The 25,895-nt window shown below is 35.2% G+C and overlaps 1 protein-coding gene across 22 annotated transcripts in view; it reads left to right on the forward strand.

The window, feature by feature from the left end:
- The window catches only part of IMMP1L (inner mitochondrial membrane peptidase subunit 1), an 80,654-nt gene that overhangs the window by 41,316 nt on the left and 13,443 nt on the right, over positions 1–25,895 (forward strand). For 19 of the 22 annotated variants that reach the window (XR_008507471.2, XM_064576710.1, XM_064576713.1 and 16 more), the window contains 4 exons: positions 12,833–12,966; positions 14,009–14,086; positions 14,541–14,629; positions 18,585–18,711. Coding sequence is in view for 21 of the 22 variants with exons in the window: in XM_064576710.1 (XP_064432780.1) it covers positions 12,862–12,966; positions 14,009–14,086; positions 14,541–14,629; positions 18,585–18,711 (399 nt within the window). In the remaining variant the exon portion in view is untranslated. The remainder of the gene's footprint in view (positions 1–12,832; positions 12,967–14,008; positions 14,087–14,540; positions 14,630–18,584; positions 18,712–25,895) is intronic. The other 3 variants (XM_045893976.3, XM_045893975.3, XM_045893974.3) reach the window with 1 other exon arrangement.

Here is a 25,895-nt window from a genome sequence, read left to right on the forward strand (position 1 = left end):
ATATTATAACATGCATTTTTGGCTTTATATTGATTAACTCAGATACCACTTTAACACTGAGAACTGTGCAAAAACTTACTAATTTAACTTCATTTAACTCCCTTCTACCTTTTGTGCTATTGTTGATGTAAATAATACTTTAACATGTCTTATAGCCCTAAAAACATTTTTGTTATTGTTTCAAATGGTTTCATTATCTTTATCTAAATATGTACTCTGAGTTTTCTTTGTTCTGTTTTGCATTTGCCTGTTTCATTTTGTTTTTGCCTGAATTACTCCCTTAGTATATATACAGGTGCACTGGCAAAAATTTTCTCAAAACTTGTTTTCTGAAAATGTTTTTCATTTTGCTTTAGCTTTTAAGGGATTTTTCACTGAGTATAGACTTATAGATGGGTACTTTTCAGCACTTTAAAGATGACATTGCATTTTTTTCTGGTTTCCATTTTTCTTATAAAAAGTTAGCCATTCTGTTGAACAGACAGAATTATTCATTTGAAAAGTAGTTTATATTTCTGACCACTTTTAAATTTTTTTGTCTTTTTTTTTTTTTAAAGATTTTATTTATTTATTTGAGAGAGAGAGAATGAGAGAGAGCACATGAGAGGGGGGAGGGTCAGAGGGAGAAGCAGACTCCCTGCCGAGCAGGGAGCCCAATGAGGGACTCGATCCAGGGACTCCAGGATCATGACCTGAGCCGAAGGCAGTCGCTTAACCAACTGAGCCACCCAGGCGCCCTTTTTGTCTTTTTTTAAAGACTATTTTCTTAGAGCAGTTTAAGATTTACAGCAAAATCAAGGGGAAGGTACAGAGATTTCCCATGTACTCCCTGTCCCAACACATGCATAACAATGCCCATTATCGATATCCCCCTCCAGAGTGGTACATTTGTTATAATTGATGAACCTACATTGACACATCATAATCATCCAATGGTCATAGTTCACAGTTTATTCTTGGTGTTGTATATTCTTTGGCCTTGGTCAAATGTATAATGATGTATTCATCATTATAGTACCATAGAATTTTCACAGCCCTAAAAATCCTCTGTTCTTTGCCCATTCATCCCTCCTCCCAATCGGCAACCATTAGTCTTTTTATTGTCTTCACAGTTTTGTCTTCTCATTGTCTTAATTTCAGTAGTTTTACTGTACTGTGCCTGGATGTATTTTTTTTGTTTTTTTTTAAGATTATTTACTTATTTGACACAGAGAGAGACAGCTAGAGAGGGAACACAAGCAGGGGGAGTGGGAGAGGGAGAAGCAGACTCCTGGCCGAGCAGGGGGCCTGATGCGGGGCTCGATCCCAGGAGCCTGGGATCATGACCTGAGCCAAAGGCAGACGCTTAACGACTGAGCCACCCAGGCACCTTGTGCCTGGATGTATTTTGTTTGTTTCTTTTGATTTATATTGTTTAGGGTTTGCTAAGTTTCTTGAACTTGTGAGTTAATGTCTTTTATCAGTTTTGGAAAGCTCTGTACCAGTATTTCTTCAAAATATTGCTTCTGTCCTATTCTTTTTTTCTTTAGATCCATGATTATACTTGTTTACTGTGTTGTCCACCTGTTTTCCTTCCTGTGCTTCAGTCTGATTACTGTCTCCCAACCTACCTTCAAGTTTACTTCTGTTAGGCTGAGTCTAACCTGCTAGTAATTGTAATGAATTTTAAATTTTAATTTATTCTGTGGTTTTGTGTTGTGTAGAATTTTCACTTGACTTTTTAATAGTTTTATTCTCTCTTCAACTTCACCATCTTTTCCCCCATTTTTTTGAATGTTAGTCATAGTTATTTTCATCTTTGTATTAATACCAATATTTGAATCACCTGTTTTTTTCTGTTGGAATTTCAGTCATTTTGTTCTATTTTATAACATGCTTTGATTGAATGAAGTCACTTGGTCATATTTTATAGCATGCTTGTAATCATTCATTGAATTAAATGAAAAATTGTAATAACCCAGTTTAAAAAACTGTCAGGGGATTGAATAGATAGTTCTCCAGGGAAGATATAAAAATGACCAATAAACACATGGGAAAGCTGCTCAACATCATTGGTTATTAGGGAAATGCCAATCAAAGCCACAATGAGATACCACTTCACTCTTACTAGGATGGCTCTAATCAAAATGTGGACAATAACAAATGGTACTGGCAGTAATGTGGGGAAATTGGAACCCTTATACATTGCTAGTGAAAATAAAAAATGGTGCAGCCACTTTGTAAAAACAGTTTGGCAGTTCTTCAAAAAGTTGAACACCATTTTCATATGACTCAGCATTTTTACTCCTAGATATATATCTGAGAGAATTGAAAACATGTGACCACACAAAAACTATACACAAATGTTCATAGCACATTCTTCATAATAACCAAAAAGTGAAAACCCATATGTCCATCAACTGATGAGTGGACACAGAAAAATGATGTATCCATGCATTGGAATAATATTCAGCCATAAAAAGGAATGATGTGCTGAGGCATGCTACAATAAGTATGAACCTTGGAAACATTGTGCCAAGTAGAAGAAACCAATACAAAAAACTCCACGTATTGTATGATTCCATTTGTATAAAATGTCTAGAATAAGCAAATCCATAGACGCATGGTTGCTAGGAGCTAAAAGGAAGGGGGCAAGAAATGGAGAGTGACTGCTAATGGATGTAGGGTTTTTTTGTTTTTCTTCTGAGATGATGAAAATTTTCTGGAATTAGATAATGGTGATAGATATACTAAAAGCCTTTGGATATACTAAAACCACTGAATTTCACAACTTAAAAGAGTGAATTTAATGGTATATGAATTACATCAATTTTTTTTTTTAAAAAGGTCTTCCTACTCCAAGGTTATAAAAGTATTGTAGGAATTCTAAAGAATGTTGAGTTCTATGAAAATTAAGGGTTTTAGTTTTGTTTTGTTTTTCCCCAGCAGGTAGTGTATGAATAGGTTGCTTTAATCCTGTGTAGGGTTGGTTGTATTTTTTGTTAAGGCTGATCTATTTCAGTTTTGCCCTCACTCCCAGTGGTAACCTTACTGTAGTCCTAACTAAGATGGGTAACCTTGGAGTGAAGTCCAGCCCCTATCTCCCTCACAGTGTGTGTGGTTTTCTGTGGTTGCTGACGTCTTTGCTTAGGTTTCTAGCCTTTTCACCTACTGCTTTCTGCTGATATTCTGGGAGTCACACACTGCTCCGTGGCCGTTTAGGAGTTGGCTAGGACCTCATGGAGAGATTGCATGCAGACTTGTGGTCCCTTCCTGTTTGCAGCTTGACCCCCACATGCCATCTTCTTTGACAACCACAGATTCCAACCTCTGTCTTGGCTAAGTGGGACTGCCACTTTCTCCTAAAATTCTTATTTTCCTGTGCTGTGAATTGGCCAATACTCTCAGAGAAAAGGCCAAGTGAATGTGGAGCTTACCTTATGTTCTTCCTTCTTTCATAGATCCTAGCCCCTCACATTCTGCCTAGATTGCTGCCTAATGCATCTAAACAGCTCTTTTGTATATTTTATTCAGATTTTATAATTGTTTTCTTGTTTTCATTAAGAAGGTTAATCTGGTACAAACTACTCTGTCAAAACTGTCATTGAAGTCCTCCTCTTGCCTCCTTTCTTCAGTGTTCAGTCATCTATTTCCCCATCTTTTTTCCCTTTCTCATCAGTAATTGCTCCTCATCATTAGCCTCTCTCCCTGTGGGATTCTTACCATTGGCTCTCAAAGCATGCTGCTGTGTTTCTATGTTTAAAAAAACCTGTTCAGTACTATATTCTTTCTATTATTCTACTGCAGTGGTTCTCAACTGAAGCTGGTTTTGCTTCCCAGGGAACATTTGGTAATGTCTGGAAACATTTTAGATTGTCACAACTGGGGAAGGGGATACTACTGGAATCTAGAGGCCAGAGTTGCTAAAAATCCTACAATGTGTAAGATAGCTCTCCACAACAAAGACTTGTCTGGCCCCAAGTGTTAATATTGCTGAAGATGAAAAACCCTGCTCTACTTTTTAGCTTTCCTGAATAGCCAGACTTTTCTGAACAGTTGACTGTTTATATTGTCTCCTTTTCTGCATCTCCCTTTCATACTTTTTAAAAAGTTTTAATTTTTTACAGGTAGTACCCAGATGATTTTTAAGGGTAAAATAGTGCTATAATACTTATAAAGAAAATAGCAGTATTCTCCTAGCACCCCTTAATTACATAGTTTTGGCTAGTTAGATGTAAATGGAAAAAATTTTTTTTCCTAGATAAAAGAACAACAAATTAGTAGGGAGTAAACTCTTAATAATTTTTTCTGCTTGTAACTTGGATGTAGCAGCTAATGTTGTTAGAAAATAAATATCTTCCTTGTTTAAATTACTGTTCTAGTTTTCTCTTGTTTGCAGTACAATACAATCCTCACTGAGATAGGGGTTTTTTTAAGACTTGTCATGTATGAAACTTGCTTTGAGCTCCAGTCTCATACACATCCACTTGAAAAATTATGAATGTATCAAATTTAACATGACCAAAACTGAACTGTTTTCTATTCCAAATATGGGTATGAATAAAACGATGTGGATAGACCTCGATTAACCCCCTCAGAAACTTGAGAGTCATCCTGATTCTTTCCTTTTCCTTGCCGTTCATTTTGCCTCCTAAATTTCTCAAATCCATTCATTTCTCTTCATTTCCACTGACATCAGTGTAGTGAGTCCAGCCCAACTGACCTGCCAACATTTTTATTTCTTCCCCCATTCCAGTCCTTCCCTACATAGCAATGAGGGTGATATTAAATTGAAAATCAAGTCATGTTACTGTCCTGTTTATTTAAGATCTTTCAGTGGCTTCCATTACTCCTAGAATAAAATCCGGGGCGCCTGGGTGGCTCAGATGGTTGAGCGTCTGCCTTGGGCTCGGGTCGCGATCCCAGGGTCCTGGGATCGAGTCCCGCGTTGGGCTCCCTGCTGGGCGGGGAGCCTGCTTCTCCCTCTGCTGCTGCTTCTCTCTCTCTCTCTGACTCTCATGAATAAATCAAACAAACAAACAAAAATTTAAAAAAATAAAAATAAAATCCAAAATTCTGCAAGACCTTGAATAATCTTGCTTATCTCTTTAGTCTCATTTTATGTCCTTTACATAGGGCTTCACCCTTCTTTTAGTTCCTTAAACACATGCATGCTGTTTCTTCTGCCCATAATGTTCTTCCCACCCCCTCCATAACTGTAATTTTCTTGTTTTTCAGAACCTAACTTCAATGGTATTTCCTTAGAGAAATCTTTCCTGATTCATCCTAAAGAAAATATGCCCCACCCATCAGTCTTTATCACATTATCCTAATTTTTCCTTTTGTAAAGTACTTAATATATTTATGTATTTATTTCTTTACTTTGTATGTTTGTGACATCTGTCCCAATAAACTATAAGCTCTATAAGGACAGGCATCATGTTCAGTATTCTATTTCCAGAGCTGAATGCAGTGTTTGGCATATAGTAGAAGCTCAGTAAGTATTTGTTGAATGACTGAATGACTATGAGAATACCCTTTTCCCCTGCAGGTGCTTCTTTTCTAAAAAAGTTATGTTCTATAATAAAGTTGAAAAAGAATAGTACTATACACATTTGTTTACACCCCATCTGGATTTACAGTGAACATTTTGCTACATTAGCTTTCTCTATTCTTCTGTATATATACATCTGTATGTAAGTATTTATGTGTGTATATATGTTTATGTGTCTGTCTATAAACTTCTCTATCTACATCTACCACCTCTTTTTCTCAGTAGTAGAAGTAAACTATATGAAAGAAAGTTGCAGACATGACATTCGTCTCTAAATCAGTGTTTCTCTCCCGTGAACAAGATTGTTCTCCTGCACAGTCGTGATAGTGTTATCTTAACATTGTGGGGTGCCTACGTGCAGTTGGTTGAGTGTCTGACTCTTGGTTTCGGCTCAGGTCATGATCTCATGGTTGTGGGATTGAGCCCCGTGTCAGGCTCCACACTCAGCATGGAGTCCGCTTGAGAGTCTCTCTCCCTCTCCCTCTGTCCCTCCAGCTCTTGGGCACGCTCTCTCTCTGAAATAAATAATCTTTAAAAAAAGAAGAAATTTAATATTGAAACAATGATGTATTTGATTTACAAACCATGTTCAAATTTCCCATTATCCCCATAATGTCTTTTATTGCCTTTTTTTTTCTTTCACTCCAGGGTCCAGTTAAGGATTTCATACTGTATTTAATCATCATGTCCTTGTATTTTTTTGTAATTAAAATTGTAGTTTTATTATTTGCTTTTCTTCCATTGAACTTATATTTTTTTTAAGTGTTCAAGTTATTGTCTTGTAGAATGACCACAAGGAATATATGGAATGGATACGTCTGATTATTCATAATTAGATTCAGGTTACACATTTTTAAGAATAGTACACAGATGATGATGTACTTGTCATTGCATCAATGCAAGGAGCTACATCATATCAGTTTGTACCATTATTTATGCAGCATATATTTGCATATAAGATAATGTTTGCCAGATCTCTTGATTAAAGGTATTTTATTTAATTAATAAGTTATTTACTTTAATACTTTGCACATATCCTGTTTACCAACAACCTTTCACCCAGTAATTTTTAGCATCTATTGACCGACCCTTGCCTGAATCAGTTACTAGATTGATGTAGTAGTTTTATTATTCCCTCTATATTTATTAGCTGGCATATTTTGATAAAGGATTTTTCCTGTCTCCAACACATACATCTTTTTTAAAAAATCAGTATGTACTCAATAGATTTTATTTAAAATCTAATGTATTATCCATTACTGTTATTACTTTTTTTTTTTTTTTAATCCCACATTTGGCCAGTGGGAGACTCTTTAAAATGGTTCCTATGTCTGCATTTGTCTTTGAGCACATACTTGCTTTTTGGCACAAGATTGTTCTGCCCTAAACTATTTCTCCTATTGGGGAATGATAATTGGAACCCAAAACTCTGAGTGCTAAGTGTGCTCATTACTACTGCAGTGTCATTGCTTCTTTTCAGTGGTCAGAGCTAGGATGATATTTAGTATAGGCAGGCAGACACACACACACACACATTTATTTATTTATTTATTTATTTATTTATTTATTTATTGAAGATTTATTTATTTGACAGAGAGAGAGACAGCAAGAGAGGGAACACAAGCAGGGGGAGTGGGAGAGGCAGAAGCAGGCCTCCCGCCGAGCAGAGAGCCCGATGTGGGGCTCGATCCCAAGACCCTGGGATCATGACCTGAGCCGAAGGCAGATGCTTAACAACTGAGCCACCCAGGCGCCCCATATTTCTTTATTTAAATGTTTGTTTTTATACCTCCCAACTCATCCTTAACTTCTCATTCTGTATTTCTTGCTTCTTTCCCTCTAACATTGAGAATCTTGCTTCCAGTAATTTAATGTTTACTCATCTGTGTTATCTGAAATACACATAAAAGAATAATAAACCTAAGAGAAGTTTAAGATTTCATTTGTAAGTTTTTTTGACCTTAGACTATATAGACTGTATGTGTTCAAAAATACTTGAATTACTTCTTCTCTTTGGTAGTGTTGGCATTTTGAGTATACAGATAGGCTTATTTTTCTTGTTTTCAATTTTTAAATTCCCTTTTTAAATCTTTTTTACTTCTCTTTTTTTTGGTATGTAAAAGCATTTGACTCAGAACTATATACAGAGGTGTATTTGTCCTTGTCCCTTTCACACTGTTCCCATCTACTCCCTTTATAAATGTAACCACTTTCATTATCTTCTGGTTTCTTTTATTTTTTTAAAGATTTTTATTTATTTATTTGAGAGAAAGGGGGGGGGTGGGGGAAAGCAGACTCCCTGCTGAGCAGGGAGCCTGATTCGGGGCTCCATTCCAAGGGCCTGGGATCAATGACCTGAGCGGAAGGCAGACGCTTAACTTACTGAGCCACCCAGCTGCCCCTGGGTTATTTTCTTTTTGAAAACAAACAAACAAAACAAATATATATATATATATTCTCTTTCCTTTTTCCCAGAAATGATGTTACTATTTTGCACCTTTTTTTTTTTAAGTAGTTTACCTAGAAATCATTTCATATCAGCTCATAGAACTCTTTTCCCCGCCCATGCGTGTATAGAACTCCTTTGTGTGGATATGCCGTAATTTAGTTAACCTGTTTTCTATGGATGTATATTTGACTTGTTTCTGATTTTGCTATTTCCGATAATGGTAATATAAAGAATCTTGTGCACATGATGTTTTTGAATCTTGGCGCTGTATTTTTTTGGATAATTCCTAAAAGTGGGGATTGTTGGGTCAGAAAGTAAAATGTATATGTCATTACAATAGCCACATTCCTCTTCTTAGGGGTTGTCTGTTTTGCACAACCATCAGCAGTGTTGCAAATGCCTGTTTATGAGAATTACTTCATCAATATCAAATATTGTAAACTTCTACATGATGAGTTGTTTTTTTAGCAAGTAGTATATCATCAGGGTGCCTATGGGAAACAGCTGACACACTCAAAATAGGATAATTTAAGGAAGGTTTATTTACAGAAACTAATTACAGAGGTGTGCACAAGATACTGGAGAATCACCAGGGTTGGAACAGGATCTAGCATCAGTAAATCTGTTTTCACTCCTAAACTCGAAGGGACCAGGGAAAGGAAGGGTTATAGGAACCTAAAAGAGCAATTACTGCACAGCAGACTGCCTTTGGCAAAGACATAGTGAGCCTAAGAAGAGTCCACAGGAAAGGAACCAGGAAAATACATAACTCTTCCTTCCTTTGACTTCCTGCTGGAGTTGAATTAAAGAGTACAGGAGTGCCTTGATGTATTTCATATAGGTCAGTTTTCCTCGGGCAGAGAGTAGTATGGAGAAGGGCGGAGAGTAAATCTGAAGGGACAAGCAGAAGTTATCCAGTGCATATATGCACATATAGATTCATGGACCTCTGAAATAACTACGTAAACCAGGGGTTTATAACCTCTGTCTTAATCTTTTTTCCTAGTAAGGCTACTAAGTGCCAGCAATGTGTGGCTTATTTGTGTTTTATATGAATGCTACTTTCCACTCTGAGATTACTCTTTTTTTTTTTAATATTTTATTTATTTATTTGACAGAGAGAGACACAGCGAGAGAGGGAACACAAGCAGGGGGAATGGGAGAGGGAGAAGCAGGCTTCCCGCTGAGCAGGGAGCCCAATGTGGGGCTCAATGCCAGGACTCTGGGATCCTGACCTGAGCTGAAGGCAGATGCTTAGCGACTGAGCACCCAGGCGCCCTTTTTTAAGATTACTCTTAAAAAAAAAAAATCCATGGGCTCTGATTCTCAGTTTCAATATTTCTCAACAGTGCTTCTCAATGCACTTTTAAAATACAGGGCCAAATAGCCTTTATCCTCAGATTTCTCTCTATAGCTCTCTTTTCCCCCTTAAGAGACTAATATCCAAAGTAATTTTAGATACTTCACACTCTATCGTGTTGCCAATATCTGTCAGGAAGAAACAGTGTCAACTTCTTTCTTCTGATATTTTATGAGACCGTTTCATTACAAACATTGTATTTGGAGTTGGGCATTATCTGTGTCATAAAAAAAGGCTTTATGGCTCCAATTACTTCTGAATGGGAGTGAATAACAAGCCTTCTCAGTGACTCAGAACCATTGTATAGTTACAGCATCTTTGTATTTTTGAGTATGTTTTTTAACCAAGTGGCTTCTATTGCATAATCCAAATGTTTTAAATTTTGGTAGATTGCTAAGTGATTGAACCTCTAATTTCACCTTTCACCTATATTAGCAATAGCTTCTTGGTAAGTGCCATATGTTTCCTCTTGTTTAATAATATTATCTCCTCTCTAATGTAAGCCCATTTTTATTTTAGTTTTAAAATGTAATATCCATCGCACTACTTTTAGGATTTATTATCATAGATCACATTTTCAGAGCTAAGCTATAGGACTTATCCCACTTTTCCCTAATTTAGAGAAAGTTAGAGCAAAGTAGTTCCTAGGCAACCTAATTAACTTTATAGATAAAATTTACTCTGTTATTATTTCAGTTTTCCTCTTAAGTCTGTTTGAATTAATAGTTTCAATTATAAAGTGTTTTTATTTTTAAATAGCACTTTTTATTTTTTGAGCTCCAAAAATTACTAATTTTTAAAATACAACAGTTATAACTAAACCAAATTTCTCATTCCTCCTGATGGGAGGAGTTATTTTTCGTATTACCTGAATGATTTAATGAGAAAACTTTTTAATATGTTACTGACAATTTCTTTTGTCAGTGAATATGACATTAACATGTCTCTTCATTAACCAAAAGTCTCAGCTGTCTTCTCATCATTTTGAACATTATAACCATTCTATAATAATGAAGATATGGAAGGCATAGGAGATTGGGTTCAAAATTCATTCGTTGATTTCCTCAGATAAGCCTTCTGTTTACTGTCTTCTTTGGTAGGCCCTGCAGATTCAAAGATGATTAGCACAGTCACTGCCCACAAACATATAAACAAATGTAGTGTAATAAGGGAAAAAAATATAAACAATATAGTGTGGTAAGCATTATAATCAGTGTATGCGTAAGGAAGGTGAGTGACACAAAGCATAAGTAACATTTCTTGGGAGGGTGCCAAGGAAGACTTGTTAGAGGAGGAGACATAGTAAATGTTTAATAGGTGAATGAACACTAATATAACACATATAAAAGATATAGTCCTATGCTGCAGGCTGTAAAATTCTATTATTTAAAGATCAGTTAGCAAGAAACTTAGATAATTGAAAATGCAACTAATATTATGAGGTTATAAAGCATATGTGAATTGCTAAGTGAATGATACAATAACTAGCATTTATTGAAATACTCTGTAACACAGATTACATGACTGATTGCATATAGTCCTAACTCTTTTAGATAGGTATTAAGTCCTTTTTTTTTTTTTTTAAGATTTTATTTATTTGTCTGACAGAGAGAGATAGCGAGAGCAGGAACACAAGCAGGGGGAGTGGGAGAGCGAGAAGCAGGCTTTCCCGCTGAGCAGGGAGCCCGATGTGGGACTCGATTCCAGGACCCTGGGATCATGACCTGAGCCGAAGGCAGACGCTTAACGACTGAGCCACCCAGGTGCCCGGTATTAAGTCCATTTTACAGATAAAGACACTGAGACTCACTGAGGCATAATAACTTCCTGGAAGTCACACAGCTAAAATATGGTGGATCCAGGTTCTAAATTCAGGCAGGTCAACTTTTTAGAAAAAGTGCTCTCAATGCTATATATTTTTAAAAAACGAACATTAAGATCCATGGGAACCCAGAAGAGAAAGAAAATCTTGCCTATTGAGAGCATTTGGAGAAGAGTTACAAATTAGATAGATGATGGATATCATGAAGACTATTCCAAGCATGGGTGTTGGCATAAATAAGTGTTTGCTGGCAAAGTTTACCTGAAGAACAAACCAGTATTATTGAGTAGTCAGGTCATGTAGGAGTATCAGGGAAGATCAGCTTGGAAACTGAGGATGGGATGGGAGCCATCTCTCATGGATCCTGAAAATGAGTCTAATCTGTACTTCATCCAGGAGAGAGCCACTGAGTTTGTGGGAGGAGGGGAGTAATACAGGAGTCAGTGTAACATAATCCTTTTCCAACTTTGTGATGTTGAGTACGGAAGTTTACTATGCTTAGGCTCCTTTTTCTTATCTATAAAATGAGGATGATAATATCTGCAGAGGTTAATTTGTAAAGCCTGGTATATAGCAAGTATTGAGCAAATGTTACATCATATTACTATTATTGATTTGTTTCAGTAAATTTAATCTGAGAACAGTGCATAGTAGCCTAGGCCTATACGTTAGGCCATTAGTTGAGAAATTCTTGAAACATAGTTGTAACAGATAAGTGGAAAGGGAAGAGACAGATTACTAGGAATATTTTAGATGAATAATATTAACTTTTTAGGTAGCTTTAAAAAAATCTTTATATGGTTCTTTATGTTGTTTCATAGTATTAATGTGTTCATTACTGTATCAGTAGTCAATAACTGACAACTGAATGTAACTGTGTAATTTACAAAGCACTTTGACATGTTATTGAATTTTATTCTCAGAACCATTCAATAAGATATTATTTCCAGGCCAAGAGAGGTTAAGTAAGTCATTGAAGATCATACAAGTTAATGAAAGTATCAATTTAATACTTGAATTTCCATATACCTATTCTAGTGCTTTCTCTTTTATGTCATATTATGGCAAGAACTGATATAGTATAGCAGGCAACAGTATGAAAAACTATTATTACTACTTTGAGTTAATATCTTTTCTTAGGTATCTATATTAATACCAAGAAAAAAATCAAAGCATGAAAGGAGACAGATAAAATCAGAGTCTACTAGTTATCTAATTTATATGTAAACCCAGTGATATCTGAATATAATCTCTGTTCGGATCAAAATATTAAATGGCTTTGGGCGCCTGGGTGGCTCAGTTGGTTAAGCGACTGCCTTCGGCTCAGGTCATGATCCTGGAGTCCCGGGATCGAGTCCCGCATCGGGCTCCCTGCTCGGCAGGGAGTCTGCTTCTCCCTCTGACCCTCCTCCCTCTCATGCTCTCTGTCTCTCATTCTCTCTGTCTCAAATAAATAAATAAAATCTTTAAAAAAAAAAATATTAAGTGGCTTTAATTTGCCATTTAAAATATCATTAAGACAAATGAAAATAAGCTCTTGCTTTTCTGCACCAAACTGTATTAGGCATTTACTCTCATTCTGGGTGATTGTAAATATTTTACAGTTGAGCTATTTCTTAAGTGTTTTAAATAGTATTGATTATGAAACTTTTTGAAATTTACCATCAGGCCAATGGTAGCAGAGTCTGCATAGAACTATGCTCCGCGGTGTTCTGGGAAAAACCTTTCGACTTGTTGGCTATACTATTCAGTATGGCTGTATAGCTCATTGTGCTTTTGAATACGTTGGTGGTGTTGTCATGGTAAGTTTTTACATAAAAGAATAATAATTTTAAGTATGTACTTTTTTTAATTGAAGGAAAATGTGTTTTTCCTTTATTTTAATTGAAGTCATTTAGTGACTAAAATGTGACTATTAAAACATAAAATCTTTCTAAATTGTGGGATGTAAGAGACTGTGTTGGAATTAGCACTGGTATAAAATTAAGAACCATTACTTCAAATATGGTTCTGTATTCTGATGGGCCCTATTAATAATCTAATAATAGTTTCATCATTTATTGATTTCTACTTACTGTGTTCCAGTGAGGTTTGATGTTTTATATTTATTAGCTCATTTAATCTTTTCCACTCTGTGAGATACTTACTAGAAATCCATTATATATATGACAAACTGAGGCTCAGAAAGCTTAAGTCACTTGCTTCAGGTTCCACAGTTAGTAAGTAGATTTGGAATTTCAACACAGATTCTCTGATTTTCAAAACTCCTGCTCTTAAACAGTTGTGTTTAACTGTCATTAAAACAAATGATTATTCTGCTTGGTGTCAATATTAAAATGCTAAGGCTGCCCCCCAACCAATGCTTTTTCTAAATATTGCATAATAAATCTGTCAACTGTGACTGTACTGATCTTTTGTCAGGTAAATGAAAGAATAAATTGAATGCCCGGTGAGTGGGTTTTGTTGGTGGTATTGCTATTTTTATCAGGTTTACTCTAAGGGATTCACAGTCATACAACCTCAAATTTAGCTGGAGAAATGCAAATATATTTAACTGAAAGTCTCCTCTTTTTTTAAATTTACATTGGTACTTCCAGTGGGCTACAGAGGTAGCAGACATAAACTTTCATTGTGTTCTTTATTATTTCTGCCTCAGTAGGAGGTTTTGAGTAAAAAGTTTTATCAACGCCTAAGTGAAGTCAATGGAGACCGTTGTATTTAGATATTTTAAGTGGCAATGATCATTTATTACAGTTTTGAGGTATATATGAAGATCATTGTTTTAACACACTCTAATAGAAAGTTTTTAAATTGCATCTCATTATGCCACTGTTTTTTCAATAGAAAATGAAGTTGCAGCCCCATCAAATGAGTAAGCTATTCTGTTGGAAGAGAACTCAAGGCACGAACTTGTTGAGAAGAGTATGATACTACTTAATAAATTACCATCATGGGCACTGGGTATTTGATAATAGCAACAAAATAAATAAATAATTCATTTATTTTTTCAAATATTTATTATCAGCTTTATGCCAAGCACTCTTTTTGGCACTGGTTATATAACTGGGAACATGAGTGATAAGGTCCCTGACCTCATGGAGCTTACATTATACAGGATGATCAAAATTTGGAAACATAGGTATTTTATTCATATATTGTAATGTATTCTCAGTAAACTATTTTTAAGTTTTTGCCTGTGTTTCCAGATCTGGTGGCCACTGTGTAGGGTTGAGCTTATCTAGCAGCTTCCAACTTATAAATCATCCTCCAAACTTGAAGAACATTTGTTTGATTTTCTTTCTTAAAGCCTGTTCAGATAATTTGTTACATTAAAAAAGGGTTTCAATTCAAATTAAAAAATTACCTCTCTTTTCAGTGTTCTGGACCATCAATGGAGCCTACAATTCAAAATTCAGATATTGTCTTTGCAGAAAATCTTAGTCGACATTTTTATGGTATCCAAAGGTAAATTTCTGTCATAGATATATTAAAGTTATAGTGAAAACATGTATACACATTGTGTCTTTTTTGTAGTTTAACTTTATCTTTAAAAACTTTTTTAAATAACCAAATTAATGGCCAGCTAGTTAAAATTTTAATTCAAATATTTTCTCTGTTTGAGAAATTTTAATAGTTTCTGTAAACATGCACAGTCTTTTGGGTCCTTGTGTCCCTTGCATTATTGGCTGAAATAGAACAGCAGTCCCTTTTATAATGTACGATCAAGCCTACTTTACTTTTGGTCGGGGGGGGGGTGGCTCTACAGAGTTTTGAGTGAAGAACCTAGGGACTTAGGAACTACATTACATACCAAATCAGTGATTGGTCTTTACATTTTTTAATACTGTATTTCTATTGATGACTGTCTTATTCTCCACAGCTTATGATGAGCACTTGATGATCTTTAGACGATAGCACCATATATAGCTGGGAGCCAGGAATCTTATCTATCCCGAGTCTCCCAATTGATTAAGTTGAAAAACTCCTTACAAATACTGTTTGCCACTAAGGTTGTTTTTTTTTTTTTTTTTTAAATTAACATATAATGTATTATTTGTTTCAGGGGTACAGGTCTGTGATTCATCAGTCTTACACAATTCACAGCACTCACCATAGCACATACCCTCCCCAGTGTCCATCACCTAGCCACCCCATCCCTCCTATCCCCCTCCACTCCAGCAACCCTCAGTTTGTTTCCTGAGATTAAGAGTCTCTTATGGTTTATCTCCCTCTCTGGTTTCATCTTGTTTCATTTTTCCCTCCCTTCCCCTATGATCCTCTGTCTTGTTTCTCAAATTCCACATATCAGTGCAACTAAATTTTTAAAAATCCTATTCTAAATGGTGTTTCCAGTCCCTGTGATACTGTTTATTCTACTTAACTGTATATTATTCCTTCTGAGTGAATGTCAAGTATTAGTAATTTAATGTATTTTCTAAAGGGCACCTGATTCCCTAAAATTTTGGGTTCATTAGTTTTTCATAACTCTGAAAAAATAATACCACCTTTTCATTTGCATAAACTTCAAATTTGGCTCACTAGAGTTGGTATTTAGCTTATGGTATAAGTGGGTTTAAGCACTCCTCTTTCATTTTTTGCCTTTTCTGTAGTCTGTTTCACATTACCTAAAAGTCATCAAGAATGGTGTAAAACTGTTCTTTGAATTTTAGATTCTGTAGATAGAAGTTATCTCTTGGTCAAGCTGTATAGTCTAGCATCGTCCCTAGGTAAAATTCTCCTTCAGATCTTTTACTCATAACAACTTCAAGACACCTAATTGATAATTATGGGGTTATAAAATAAGATGTAACAGGTTGTGTTCTAGCTTTCTTTTCTTTTTAACTTATATCCAAATCACTTCATACAGTCTTTGGATTAACTGGAGGCCTAGCATCACTGCAGCATGAAGATAAGCTGCTATTTTCCATGCTATTGACATGATTTTACTCTCAGTCCTTGAGCATCCTTAACAAGGAGCTGAACTTGTTGGCTAAATAGATGGTGAATGAATAGCTCAAAATCATCTTTTTTTTTAAAATAGATAATCTTTGCATTCAGATGGGTAATACAAATAACTACATTCAGTAAGTTAAGATTCTTGTAAGGTTTCATTTTGTATTTGGTTCAATCAAGGGGCCCCTTAGATTGAAGGACAGCTTAAAATCTGGCATTTATATGACATATACCAAATAACTTTTATAACCAAGGCTGTCAGTTTGCAAGTTCAACTTTAAAAATAGTACTGTTCTGAGTATTCTTTTTCTTTTATCTGTAGCACAGAACTCCTGAGATTTCAGGGGAATCTCTGACCCTTGGCAAGAGATCCGTTAGCTAGCTGCTTGTTTCTAAAGCTAGAATAGCCATCCATTTAGGAAAAATGAAAGTCTCCATAACTGGTATCTAAAGCACATGGATCTCTTTTCAGTTAAATGCACAGAACACTCATATTTAAAACAGAGTCTCTTATTACTACTATTACTACTTATTCTTTCACCAAATAGTTAATGAGCACCTAATTTATAAGATGTGTAGTACAAAGAATGTTAAGATGAGTAAGATATTGACCCTTTTCAAAAGCTTACAATTTAACTGGATAATAAGCATGTTTATAACTATAAATGAGAAAGGAAAATTTCTATTAAGTTCCTTTTAAAACCCTATTTGAAAAGAGTTGAGAAAACAAGGAATAATTACTTTGATCTAAGCTCTATACATATATCTAGTTATACCATCAGAAGTATAGTCTGCATAAATATTGGTTTCTGTAAAAACACCTTGACTGAGGGGCACCTGGCTCAGTCAGTAGAGCATGTGACTCTTAATCTTAGGGTTGTGAGTTCAAGCCCCACATTGGGCGTGGAGCCTACCTAAACTAAAATAAATAAATAAATAAAAATTTTAAAATGATTAAATATTTTTAAAAAGCTACCTTGGCTGAATTATGATTTTTATGTTGCCATGTAAGTGCAGAATTTAAGGATCATATTTATTATTTTGTTAAAAAATGAAAGCTGAATAAAACACCCACAGAAAACATTTCTTTCCCCAAAGCTAGCCAAAATCAACTTTGTTTAGTATGTAATAATCTTTGCAAACTTGTTCATCCGAAAGTTCCACTGGCATGGTTCCATTTGGTTGAAAAGAGACTAGTTTATCCCATTTCAAAAAAAAGGCATCCTTATAATACCTGCAAATATAGAATTTAGTGTTTTAATAGCTTTCAACTTTAACCACAAGAAATTATCATTCCCCTGAATACTATTACTGTAAAATTTCTGAGGAGGATGGTGTCTTTTATTACCTTACATGAGAATCCTTCTTGTATATTCCTCTTTGATTTAGGTGTTTAAGACAGTTTTGTTTTACCTCCCAAACTAAACTTTATTTTGTTAATCATTCCTGTGTAATTAATCAGATTTTCATTTTTGACTTGGCTACCAAAAGGTTTAGAACTCTTATTAATACTTATATGTAGCGATAACTAGGTTTCTGATTTGACTGTCATTTTCCTTTTGATGGCTTTTGATATTTTAATATATGCACCTTTTATTATAAGTAACATCAAATTATTTATGGAACTATGTACAGATAATATAGACAATTAAATCCTTTCAAATATGTGTGTTAGTCGACAGAATTCACTTACTACTCATTTTTTTCAGAAAGAGTGTTGTGTTCTGTTTGGTGAGTGCTTAGTCCTATTTTGTCTCCTTCCTCCATTTTGTCTCGTTCATTTACACTTTTAAAGATCTTTCTTTTTCTTCTAATACATGTATATTGTTACTTCTTCCATGAATCATGCCTTCTACATGTATTCATACCCATGTTGGTATTCTATGTTTGATATACCAATTTACTTTTTGTAGTATATGTTTGGGCAGCTTTTAGCATTTTATTTGGCTGTGTCTTCTGATATTCTTCCTCAAAAAGAAGTTTTTTTGACTATACTGTAAATTATCTTGTTATTTATATGCTGTAATTCCTTGATTCTTTGAGCTCTAGGGAAATATTTATGCTGTTCCTATGTTTTTATGTGCTCTAGAGTCAATCAGTACTAATGGCTGGACAGTAAAATTTACTTAATTTGGTGGTACTTATGTGGAATTGCTTTTCTGTAGTTTTGGTTCTAAAAATTTGGATACAGAAGTAACACATAGTGGATAAAGTGCAGAAGATGGTTGTTATGGAATTACCAGAAATTTTAAAATCTTCTAATAGTTTTTCCACTACTCCTGTTGGATTCTGACCCATAAAACTCAGTCACAAAGTTTCTCAAAGCTGGTAAATATATGAGAGGGTCAATATGTGAGAGGATAAAGGGTGTGGCTTTGTTTAAGTTATAAAAGTATTATAGCAGTGCCATCCATGTATTTATGTTTAATAAATAACACTGACCTTTCTTTGACTTTTTTCCCCTCAGAGGTGACATTGTGATTGCAAAAAGCCCAAGTGATCCAAAATCAAACATTTGTAAAAGAGTAATTGGTTTGGAAGGAGACAAAATCCTCACCAATAGTCCATCAGATTTCTTTAAAAGCCATAGTTATGTAAGTAACATTTTAATTATTACTCATTGATTAATATTAACTGAACACACTGACAAAAGAAAATAACTTTAATTCACATTTTGAATATAAGTTAAAATGCTGCATTCAGTAGAAGTTAAGTATGTTTGTATCCAGAACAGTTTGGCCATTATATTTTATATATTTTAGTTTCTTTTAAAACCCTATATAAATATCTCAATAATTGTTGCAGGCAAGATTCACCAATGGATGTCAAAATTTGGGGCAAAAGTTTGAGAAAAATAGTTTATTTACACAGTCTCAAGGTATCTCTTTCAAGATATTACAAAGGGACAGATAGTAGTTGGTAGAGGAGAAACTTGCACCACCTTAATTGAGTGATCAAGGTTAACTTCACCAATAAAAAGACATATCAACATAATGTAGCCCCTGAAGTTTTTTTGACTATACTGTAAATTATCTTGTTATTTATATGCTGTAATTCCTTGATTCTTTGAGCTCTAGGGAAATATTTATGAGTGATCAAGGTTAACTTCACCAATAAAAAGACATATCAACATAATGTAGCCCCTGAAATGAAGCATTAAGAAAGGCACATCACATTTGTGATATTTTTGCAAAAGTAAGTGTAACCTCAGTCTAATCATGAGAAAATATCAGACAAACCCTGAGTGTCATTCTGCAACATAACTGACTAAAACTCTTTCAAAAATGTCAAGGTCATGAAAAACAAGGAAAGACAAAAACTGTCTTAGATTGGAGAAGACAAAGGAAACATGCCAGCTAAATGCCATCTGGGATCCTGGCTTAGAAAATTTTTCCACTAACTTATTAGTGGCAAATATGGTAAAATCAAAGTCTATAGTTTAGTCTTTTTAAATCCTACTTAAATTTTTAGGCTAGAAATTGTATATACCTTGCTCTAGTCAACTTGACTATCCAATTAGAAAAAGAAAGCAAGAGCAGCACGATGGACGAGTGAAGAGCAGATGTAATTTTAGCTCCTCTCACCGATCACATGGCTGCCATGACAGAGCTTATGGCAGGGGAGGGTGGCCTTTTGTTTACTCAGCATATACTTGTCTTACTTTAATAATTATAACTTAATTTTTTACTTCTCTTTAAATTTTCTGTGTCACCCTCAAATTATTGATGCAGCTGTTAGATCTGTTAACTAACTTTACCTCTATTTTCATCCCCAATATAAGCAAATAATTAAGAGTTAAATTGTCTTGATCATTGTATATTTATTTTGAACTATAATAGCCTCTGATTGCCTTGTAAGTTTGATCAATAGATTATTAAATCTATTATTTTTGTACCATCATAATAGATTATGGTTCAGCAGTGCAAATGCTTTTATTGTTTATTACCACAGTGCTAAATATACTAGTAATTGTTAGCTGATGGTGATAATGTTGAAGGTGATAGTGTGGTATCAGGTAATCTATTTTTTCTATGACCTTCATCATGGACATTGTATCCTTTTATTCTTCAAAAATGTCAGAATTTTACATAATGATTTCACCTTCATATGACTGTTAACATTTCATGAGACCTTCTAGTCACTTTTAAGTTGTTTTAGCAACAAGCATATACTTAGGTAGAAGTATCAATAGGCAGAACATACCCATATCAATAGGTAGAACAACAAAACATGTAAGTAATGGCATCTGCTATCTGTGTACTTAAACACCACACAATTGTTTTCTTTTTAAGAGTTATTAGAGGAAGAATATCAGGGGATTAGATATTTACTAAGTACCGAGAAGACAATCAGAGGAGTATAAGATGTAAATTTTTTTGAATATTCTATTTAAGGAAAATATTCATTGAATTTTTATGTTCAATGAATGGATAAATTAGAGGACACTGCTATATTGTTCTAGGTATATTCCAATCACTTTGGTTTGCATGTTTATAACTGACAGACATAATTGTAATACTATTGGCCAACACTTATTATATACTTCATCTGTACCAGATACTGTTGACACTCTTCACAAGGGTTAATTTATAATCATCACAACAGCAACCCAATAACATAGGTAGTGACAGTATTTGACAGATAAAAAAACTGGACAATGGGTAGGTTAAACAGATTGCCCAGTTTCAGTTAGTGGAAAAAAAAAAAAAAAAAAAACGTTGGAATTCAAACACAAGTAGCCTGGCTCCATAGAGAATTTATATTCCTTACCATGCTACTACTACTTCTCCCAAAATATTCTCTACTGATTATTATTATTATTTATACTCCCATCTCATCAAATTGTACTTCCCTTAAAATATATTTGTCTTCATTGTTTTTTAAAAAGAAAGGTAACTATTTCTGACCAGGGACAGTATTGGTCCTAAAAGAGAAGCCAGTGATTTTTTGAAGGCTTCCCTGCCTCCACCAGTTTTTCCAGGCTGGGTTTTTCAAGCAACAAGAATTGTGTAGTTATTATAGAACCACTTTAGCAAATGTGTTCCATTAATCAAGGTGATTTATAACAAAAATTCATCCAAGTTTGGAGCACTCTGAAGAGATACCCAAACCTTTACACGGTCTCCTCCTCTAGAGGGTTCCCTTTTTCAGTTATCTCTGAAGCACAGAGATATTTTATGAAATGGGTTCTCTCCTTTACCGATGTATCATCATAGAAAAGTCATTGTTGTTTATGATGAAGACATTACTGTTCAGATCTTGATTGAGCTGCTTGGTAAAGGTGATGAATGTTAAATGTGTTTTGAATTCCAGGGCCCCCCCCCAAAAAAATTCTCCTAAGTAGGTGTTTCGGAAAGAAAACACCAAAATTGTCATTTGGAACCTAGAACGTAGAGTTTAGCATATGAAAGAAATAGCATTGTTCCTAAGTTGGCAAAAAAGAATATAAACAGATCATTGGTTAAGTGATGTGGAACCATTTTATTCAGTCTGGAGTTCTAAAAGTCCATGTGGTAGCAATACTTAACAAACCATGATTTATTTTTTACATTAAGCATTTGGAAACTGAGCAGTCCCTATCAGGTGCTGTTGCAGTGGGTTTTGCTCATTTCATGGTATTGAGGCCAGTAATTCTTGCTTTGGGTTATGGGCTAAGCACTGGCTACTAGGATATGAGCTTAATTTGTGACTTTCAAAAGAAATATATACTCAGCTCAAACATCTTGAATAACTTGCCTTTCTATACTATAAGAATTCCTCAGTTTGAAGTTAAAAGCCACTAATTTGCCAAAAATAATTTAGTTGGAAATAGAAGCATTTAGCAAATAGGAAATACAAAAAATGAATGGTCATTATCCTATTGATTTGCACAGTAGGCAAAATGCAGTGTAAAAACCTATATAGTGTAGTTTCCATTTTCCTAGGGAAAATAGGGCCAGGGCTCAGGTAATATAGTGAAATTTTGTTATAAAGTTAATGAAAAGATGGAGAAAAACACTTTATAATTTTTCTGAAGGTAACATTGTGTGATAGTCCAGGGCTATGATTTTAATCCATGGTGTAACTGTGGTACAGTTTAGGCATTTTGCAATATATTAAGTTCCTATTAGCAAATACGCTATAAAATTTACCATATAAACAAACTCCTTTGACACTACATCCTCCTATAGGGAAGAGTTGTGTCTACTCATTGACTGCCTTGAACTTCATATTCTTTCTTGAGCTCATTCCTGTTACGTTTTGGTCCCCACCACTTCTCTGAAACAGTTCTTGTCAGGGGTCCCAACTGTTATCTATCCAGTGGTCAACTTCAGTCCTCATTTTACTTGACCTGTTGTTAGTATTTGAAATACTTGTTCTCAAAACCTGGCTTCACTTAGTTTTGGGGACAGCACATTCTCTGGGTTTTTTTTCCTATCTTTCTGTTCCTTCTGAGATTCCTTTGTTGGTTCCTCCAAACTTTGGAGTAACTAAGGGTTCATATTTTAAACTTCTTCTCTTCTTCATATACACTCACACATTAGGTGGCCTCATCCTGTCTCATGCTTTTAAATACTACCTAACTTAACTCCCAAATTTATATCAACTACAACCTCTTTCCTGAACTTCAGAATCATATATCTAATAGTTTGCCTACTATCTCTACCTTAGTATACAATGGGCACTTCAAACTTAGTATGTCCGAAACCAAACTCCTGATCTTCTTTCCCAAACTGGCTCCTCCCACACATATCCCCATCACAGCAATGGCAACTCCATTCTTCTGCTTGCTCTGGTTATAAATCTTGGAGTCTTCCTTGACTCTTTTCCTCTTTTGCTGCACATCCAATCCTTTAGCAAATCATGGATTTGCTGTATTTTTTAAATATAATCAGAATTAGACCACTTCTTGCTACTATCTCTGCTACCACTGGGGTGCAAGACAAATTCATATCGTTTTCTTGCGATAACTTCTGAACTGCTCTCTCTGTTTGTACCATTCCCACTTTCTTGTACTTTTCTTTTTAAAAATTATATATATGTGAATAACAACATCATTATTGTTATTGGCAGAGATCTGAGCAATAGAAACAGTTTTACATTTCAGAAAGAACTGATTAAATGTTCTCAGGATAAAAATACAGTGTTTTTTAAAAGAAGTTGTAAATGGGGCAATATGCCAGTGATAAAGGTGTTTGACAGTATATTAGAAAATATTTTTGAAAAACTGATCAGCAAACTGACAACTCACTAATTGAACAGCTTTAGAAAATGGTCAGTGTATATAGTTAACACTAATAGCCCCTTAAAGTGTACTGTGTATTTAGGTTATAGTTCAGATCCTTGAATATCCTAATGCTGTTTTTGTTTGTTTAAATGTCATTTACTTTAGCTAAAAGTCACAACCATATGGTCTTCTATTACCACTTGTATTATAAACACAAAAAGTACTCATGTGTAGGGAAAGGAGTCATCAGGTTGAAAGGGCTTGTTTATTATAAGCTGCTGATACACTAAATCCTTATGTCATTTAAATAGAAGAACTACCTAATAATGTCACTCATTACAACTAGGATATCTAAACAAGGGACTTGCTTTTTGCAGACTTTAGTGATAAAAACCTGTGCTACACATCCATTTCTCAGCAACGGGTCCCAGGATAATCAATCATGGCATACTGCTAATGCCTTGATTGCAGCTGATGTGGAGGAAGTATGTTTACTCTCTTGCTAAAGTGAGGTTCACTGCGGAGATGACGTGACTTTTTCATCCTATAGCTAACACAATTCTGAAGATAAATTTGACTTATTGTTTACGATTCTGAGGTGTTTTCCTTCTGATAATAACATTAAATAATCATCTTTGAGGTCTCCACAACTTAAGCATTTTCTGATGTGTTCTCTGAACATTTTCAGAATAATCTTTTTTAACAATAACATTTAGTTTATAGGATTTTATTTTGTAGAAATGTATTTTATCTTAATACATTTGTGTATATATATATTCATATACATATGCACAAAGATCACATTTCTGCTGAAAGAATAGCAAGTCTTCCTGAAACAGTTTTGTTCACCTAAATGTATTTTAACCACTCAAAGTTGGAAAATCAATGCCATTGCTGTGAGTAGAGGGGGGCAGTGATGCAGTTCAGTAAAATGAAAGTATTTATGTATATTTATCTGAAAGTTGTATGAGACCTCTCTACTTTAAGGTTGCCTAAAACGAATTGGGAGAAATTAAGAAAACTGAAATTGTAATGCTACTGTTCAGTAGAAGCATCTGAAGCAGACTCCATCTCTGATGGTAGTAAAGACAATATATTCCAAGTGTCATGTGACTTTCTAATCTGATACAGTGGTCTGCTGGAAAGTTGCTGTTGAGTAGCTGGAATATGTTCAAATGTCTTGAAATAAGCAACTAAATGAAGTTCTTGTGTTACCGCTTTGGGTAATTCTGTGGGTTTCAGTGACTCATTGTTAGTCCGTAAAAGCATTCTCATTCTACTAAACTATCATCTACCTAAATAAGAATAGAAAGGAGGAATAACATGTAAAAGTAGGTGTGCATGGAGTGCCTGGGTGGCTCAGTTGGTTAAGTGTCCGACTTTTTTTTTTTTTTTTTAAAGATTTTATTTATTTGAGAGAGAATGAGAGAGAGCACATGAGAGGGGGGAGGGTCAGAGGGAGAAGCAGACTCCCTGCCGAGCAGGGAGCCCGATGCGGGACTCGATCCTGGGACTCCAGGATCATGACCTGAGCCGAAGGCAGTCGCTTAACCAACTGAGCCACCCAGGCGCCCAAGTGTCTGACTCTTGATTTCGGCTCAGGTCATGATCTCAGGGTTGTGGGATGGAGCCCCACGTTGGGCTCCATGCTCAGCAGGTGGTCTGCTTGGCATTGTCTCTCCCTCTACCCCACCCTTCCCCGCTAACTCGTGCTCTCTCAAATAAATCTTTAATAAACGAAAATAGGTATGCATGTTATAAGACAGTTGAAGATTATAAATTAGCAAGAAACTGTTGGCATTACAAGCCACTGTACTGCTAACCTACATGTATGAGTGCTTTCCTCTTGCATTAGAATTGTCATAACTATTGTAAGAAAATGTAGGAATCGGGGCGCCTGGGTGGCTCAGTCGGTTAAGCATCGGACTCTTGATTTCAGCTCAGGTCATGATCTCAGGGTTGTGGATTGAGCCCCACGTCGGGCTCCGCACTGGGCATAGAGCCTACTTCAGCTTCTCTCTCTCTCCCTCTCCCCCTCTCTAGTCCTCCCTTTCTTTAAAAAAAAAAAAAAGAGAGAGAGAGAAGAAGAAAAAAAATAATGTGGTAATCATTTAGTTTGTTACAGCTAGTGCCTGCATCCCCACCAAACACATGAAGTGCCGACAGATTTGTCTCCTTAAAACTGTAGGGTGAGCAATTTAAAATTCTAAGATGCAACTTAAGATTCTGATCTACTTCTTGCACATTGTATATATGAATCTCTAAATCAGGAAGGATTAGAGAAACTTTGTCATCTGAAGAGACTTGAAATTTGACCTGACTTCTAAAGAAAATTGAAGTAGGTGTAGGTATATAGACCAATATGGACTTGTGACCCTAAGTACAAATGTTGTACCTAACCCCAAACAAATCCCAGCATGCATCTTTAAGGATAAGCTCAGAAGCAGCTACAACCACTGGACTTAGGGGGCAGGGAGATGGGGTGGAAGAGAAGACTTAAATGCCCCTCAGCAAGCTGTGGGGGTGGGCAAAATTTGCCAGACATTAACTTCACAAGTTTCCTTTTATTTA

This window comes from Mirounga angustirostris, unplaced genomic scaffold (genome assembly GCF_029215605.1).
Source record: "Mirounga angustirostris isolate CCGP_5_RB_7025 unplaced genomic scaffold, mMirAng1.0.hap1 SCAF_13, whole genome shotgun sequence".
NCBI lineage: Eukaryota > Metazoa > Chordata > Mammalia > Carnivora > Phocidae > Mirounga > Mirounga angustirostris.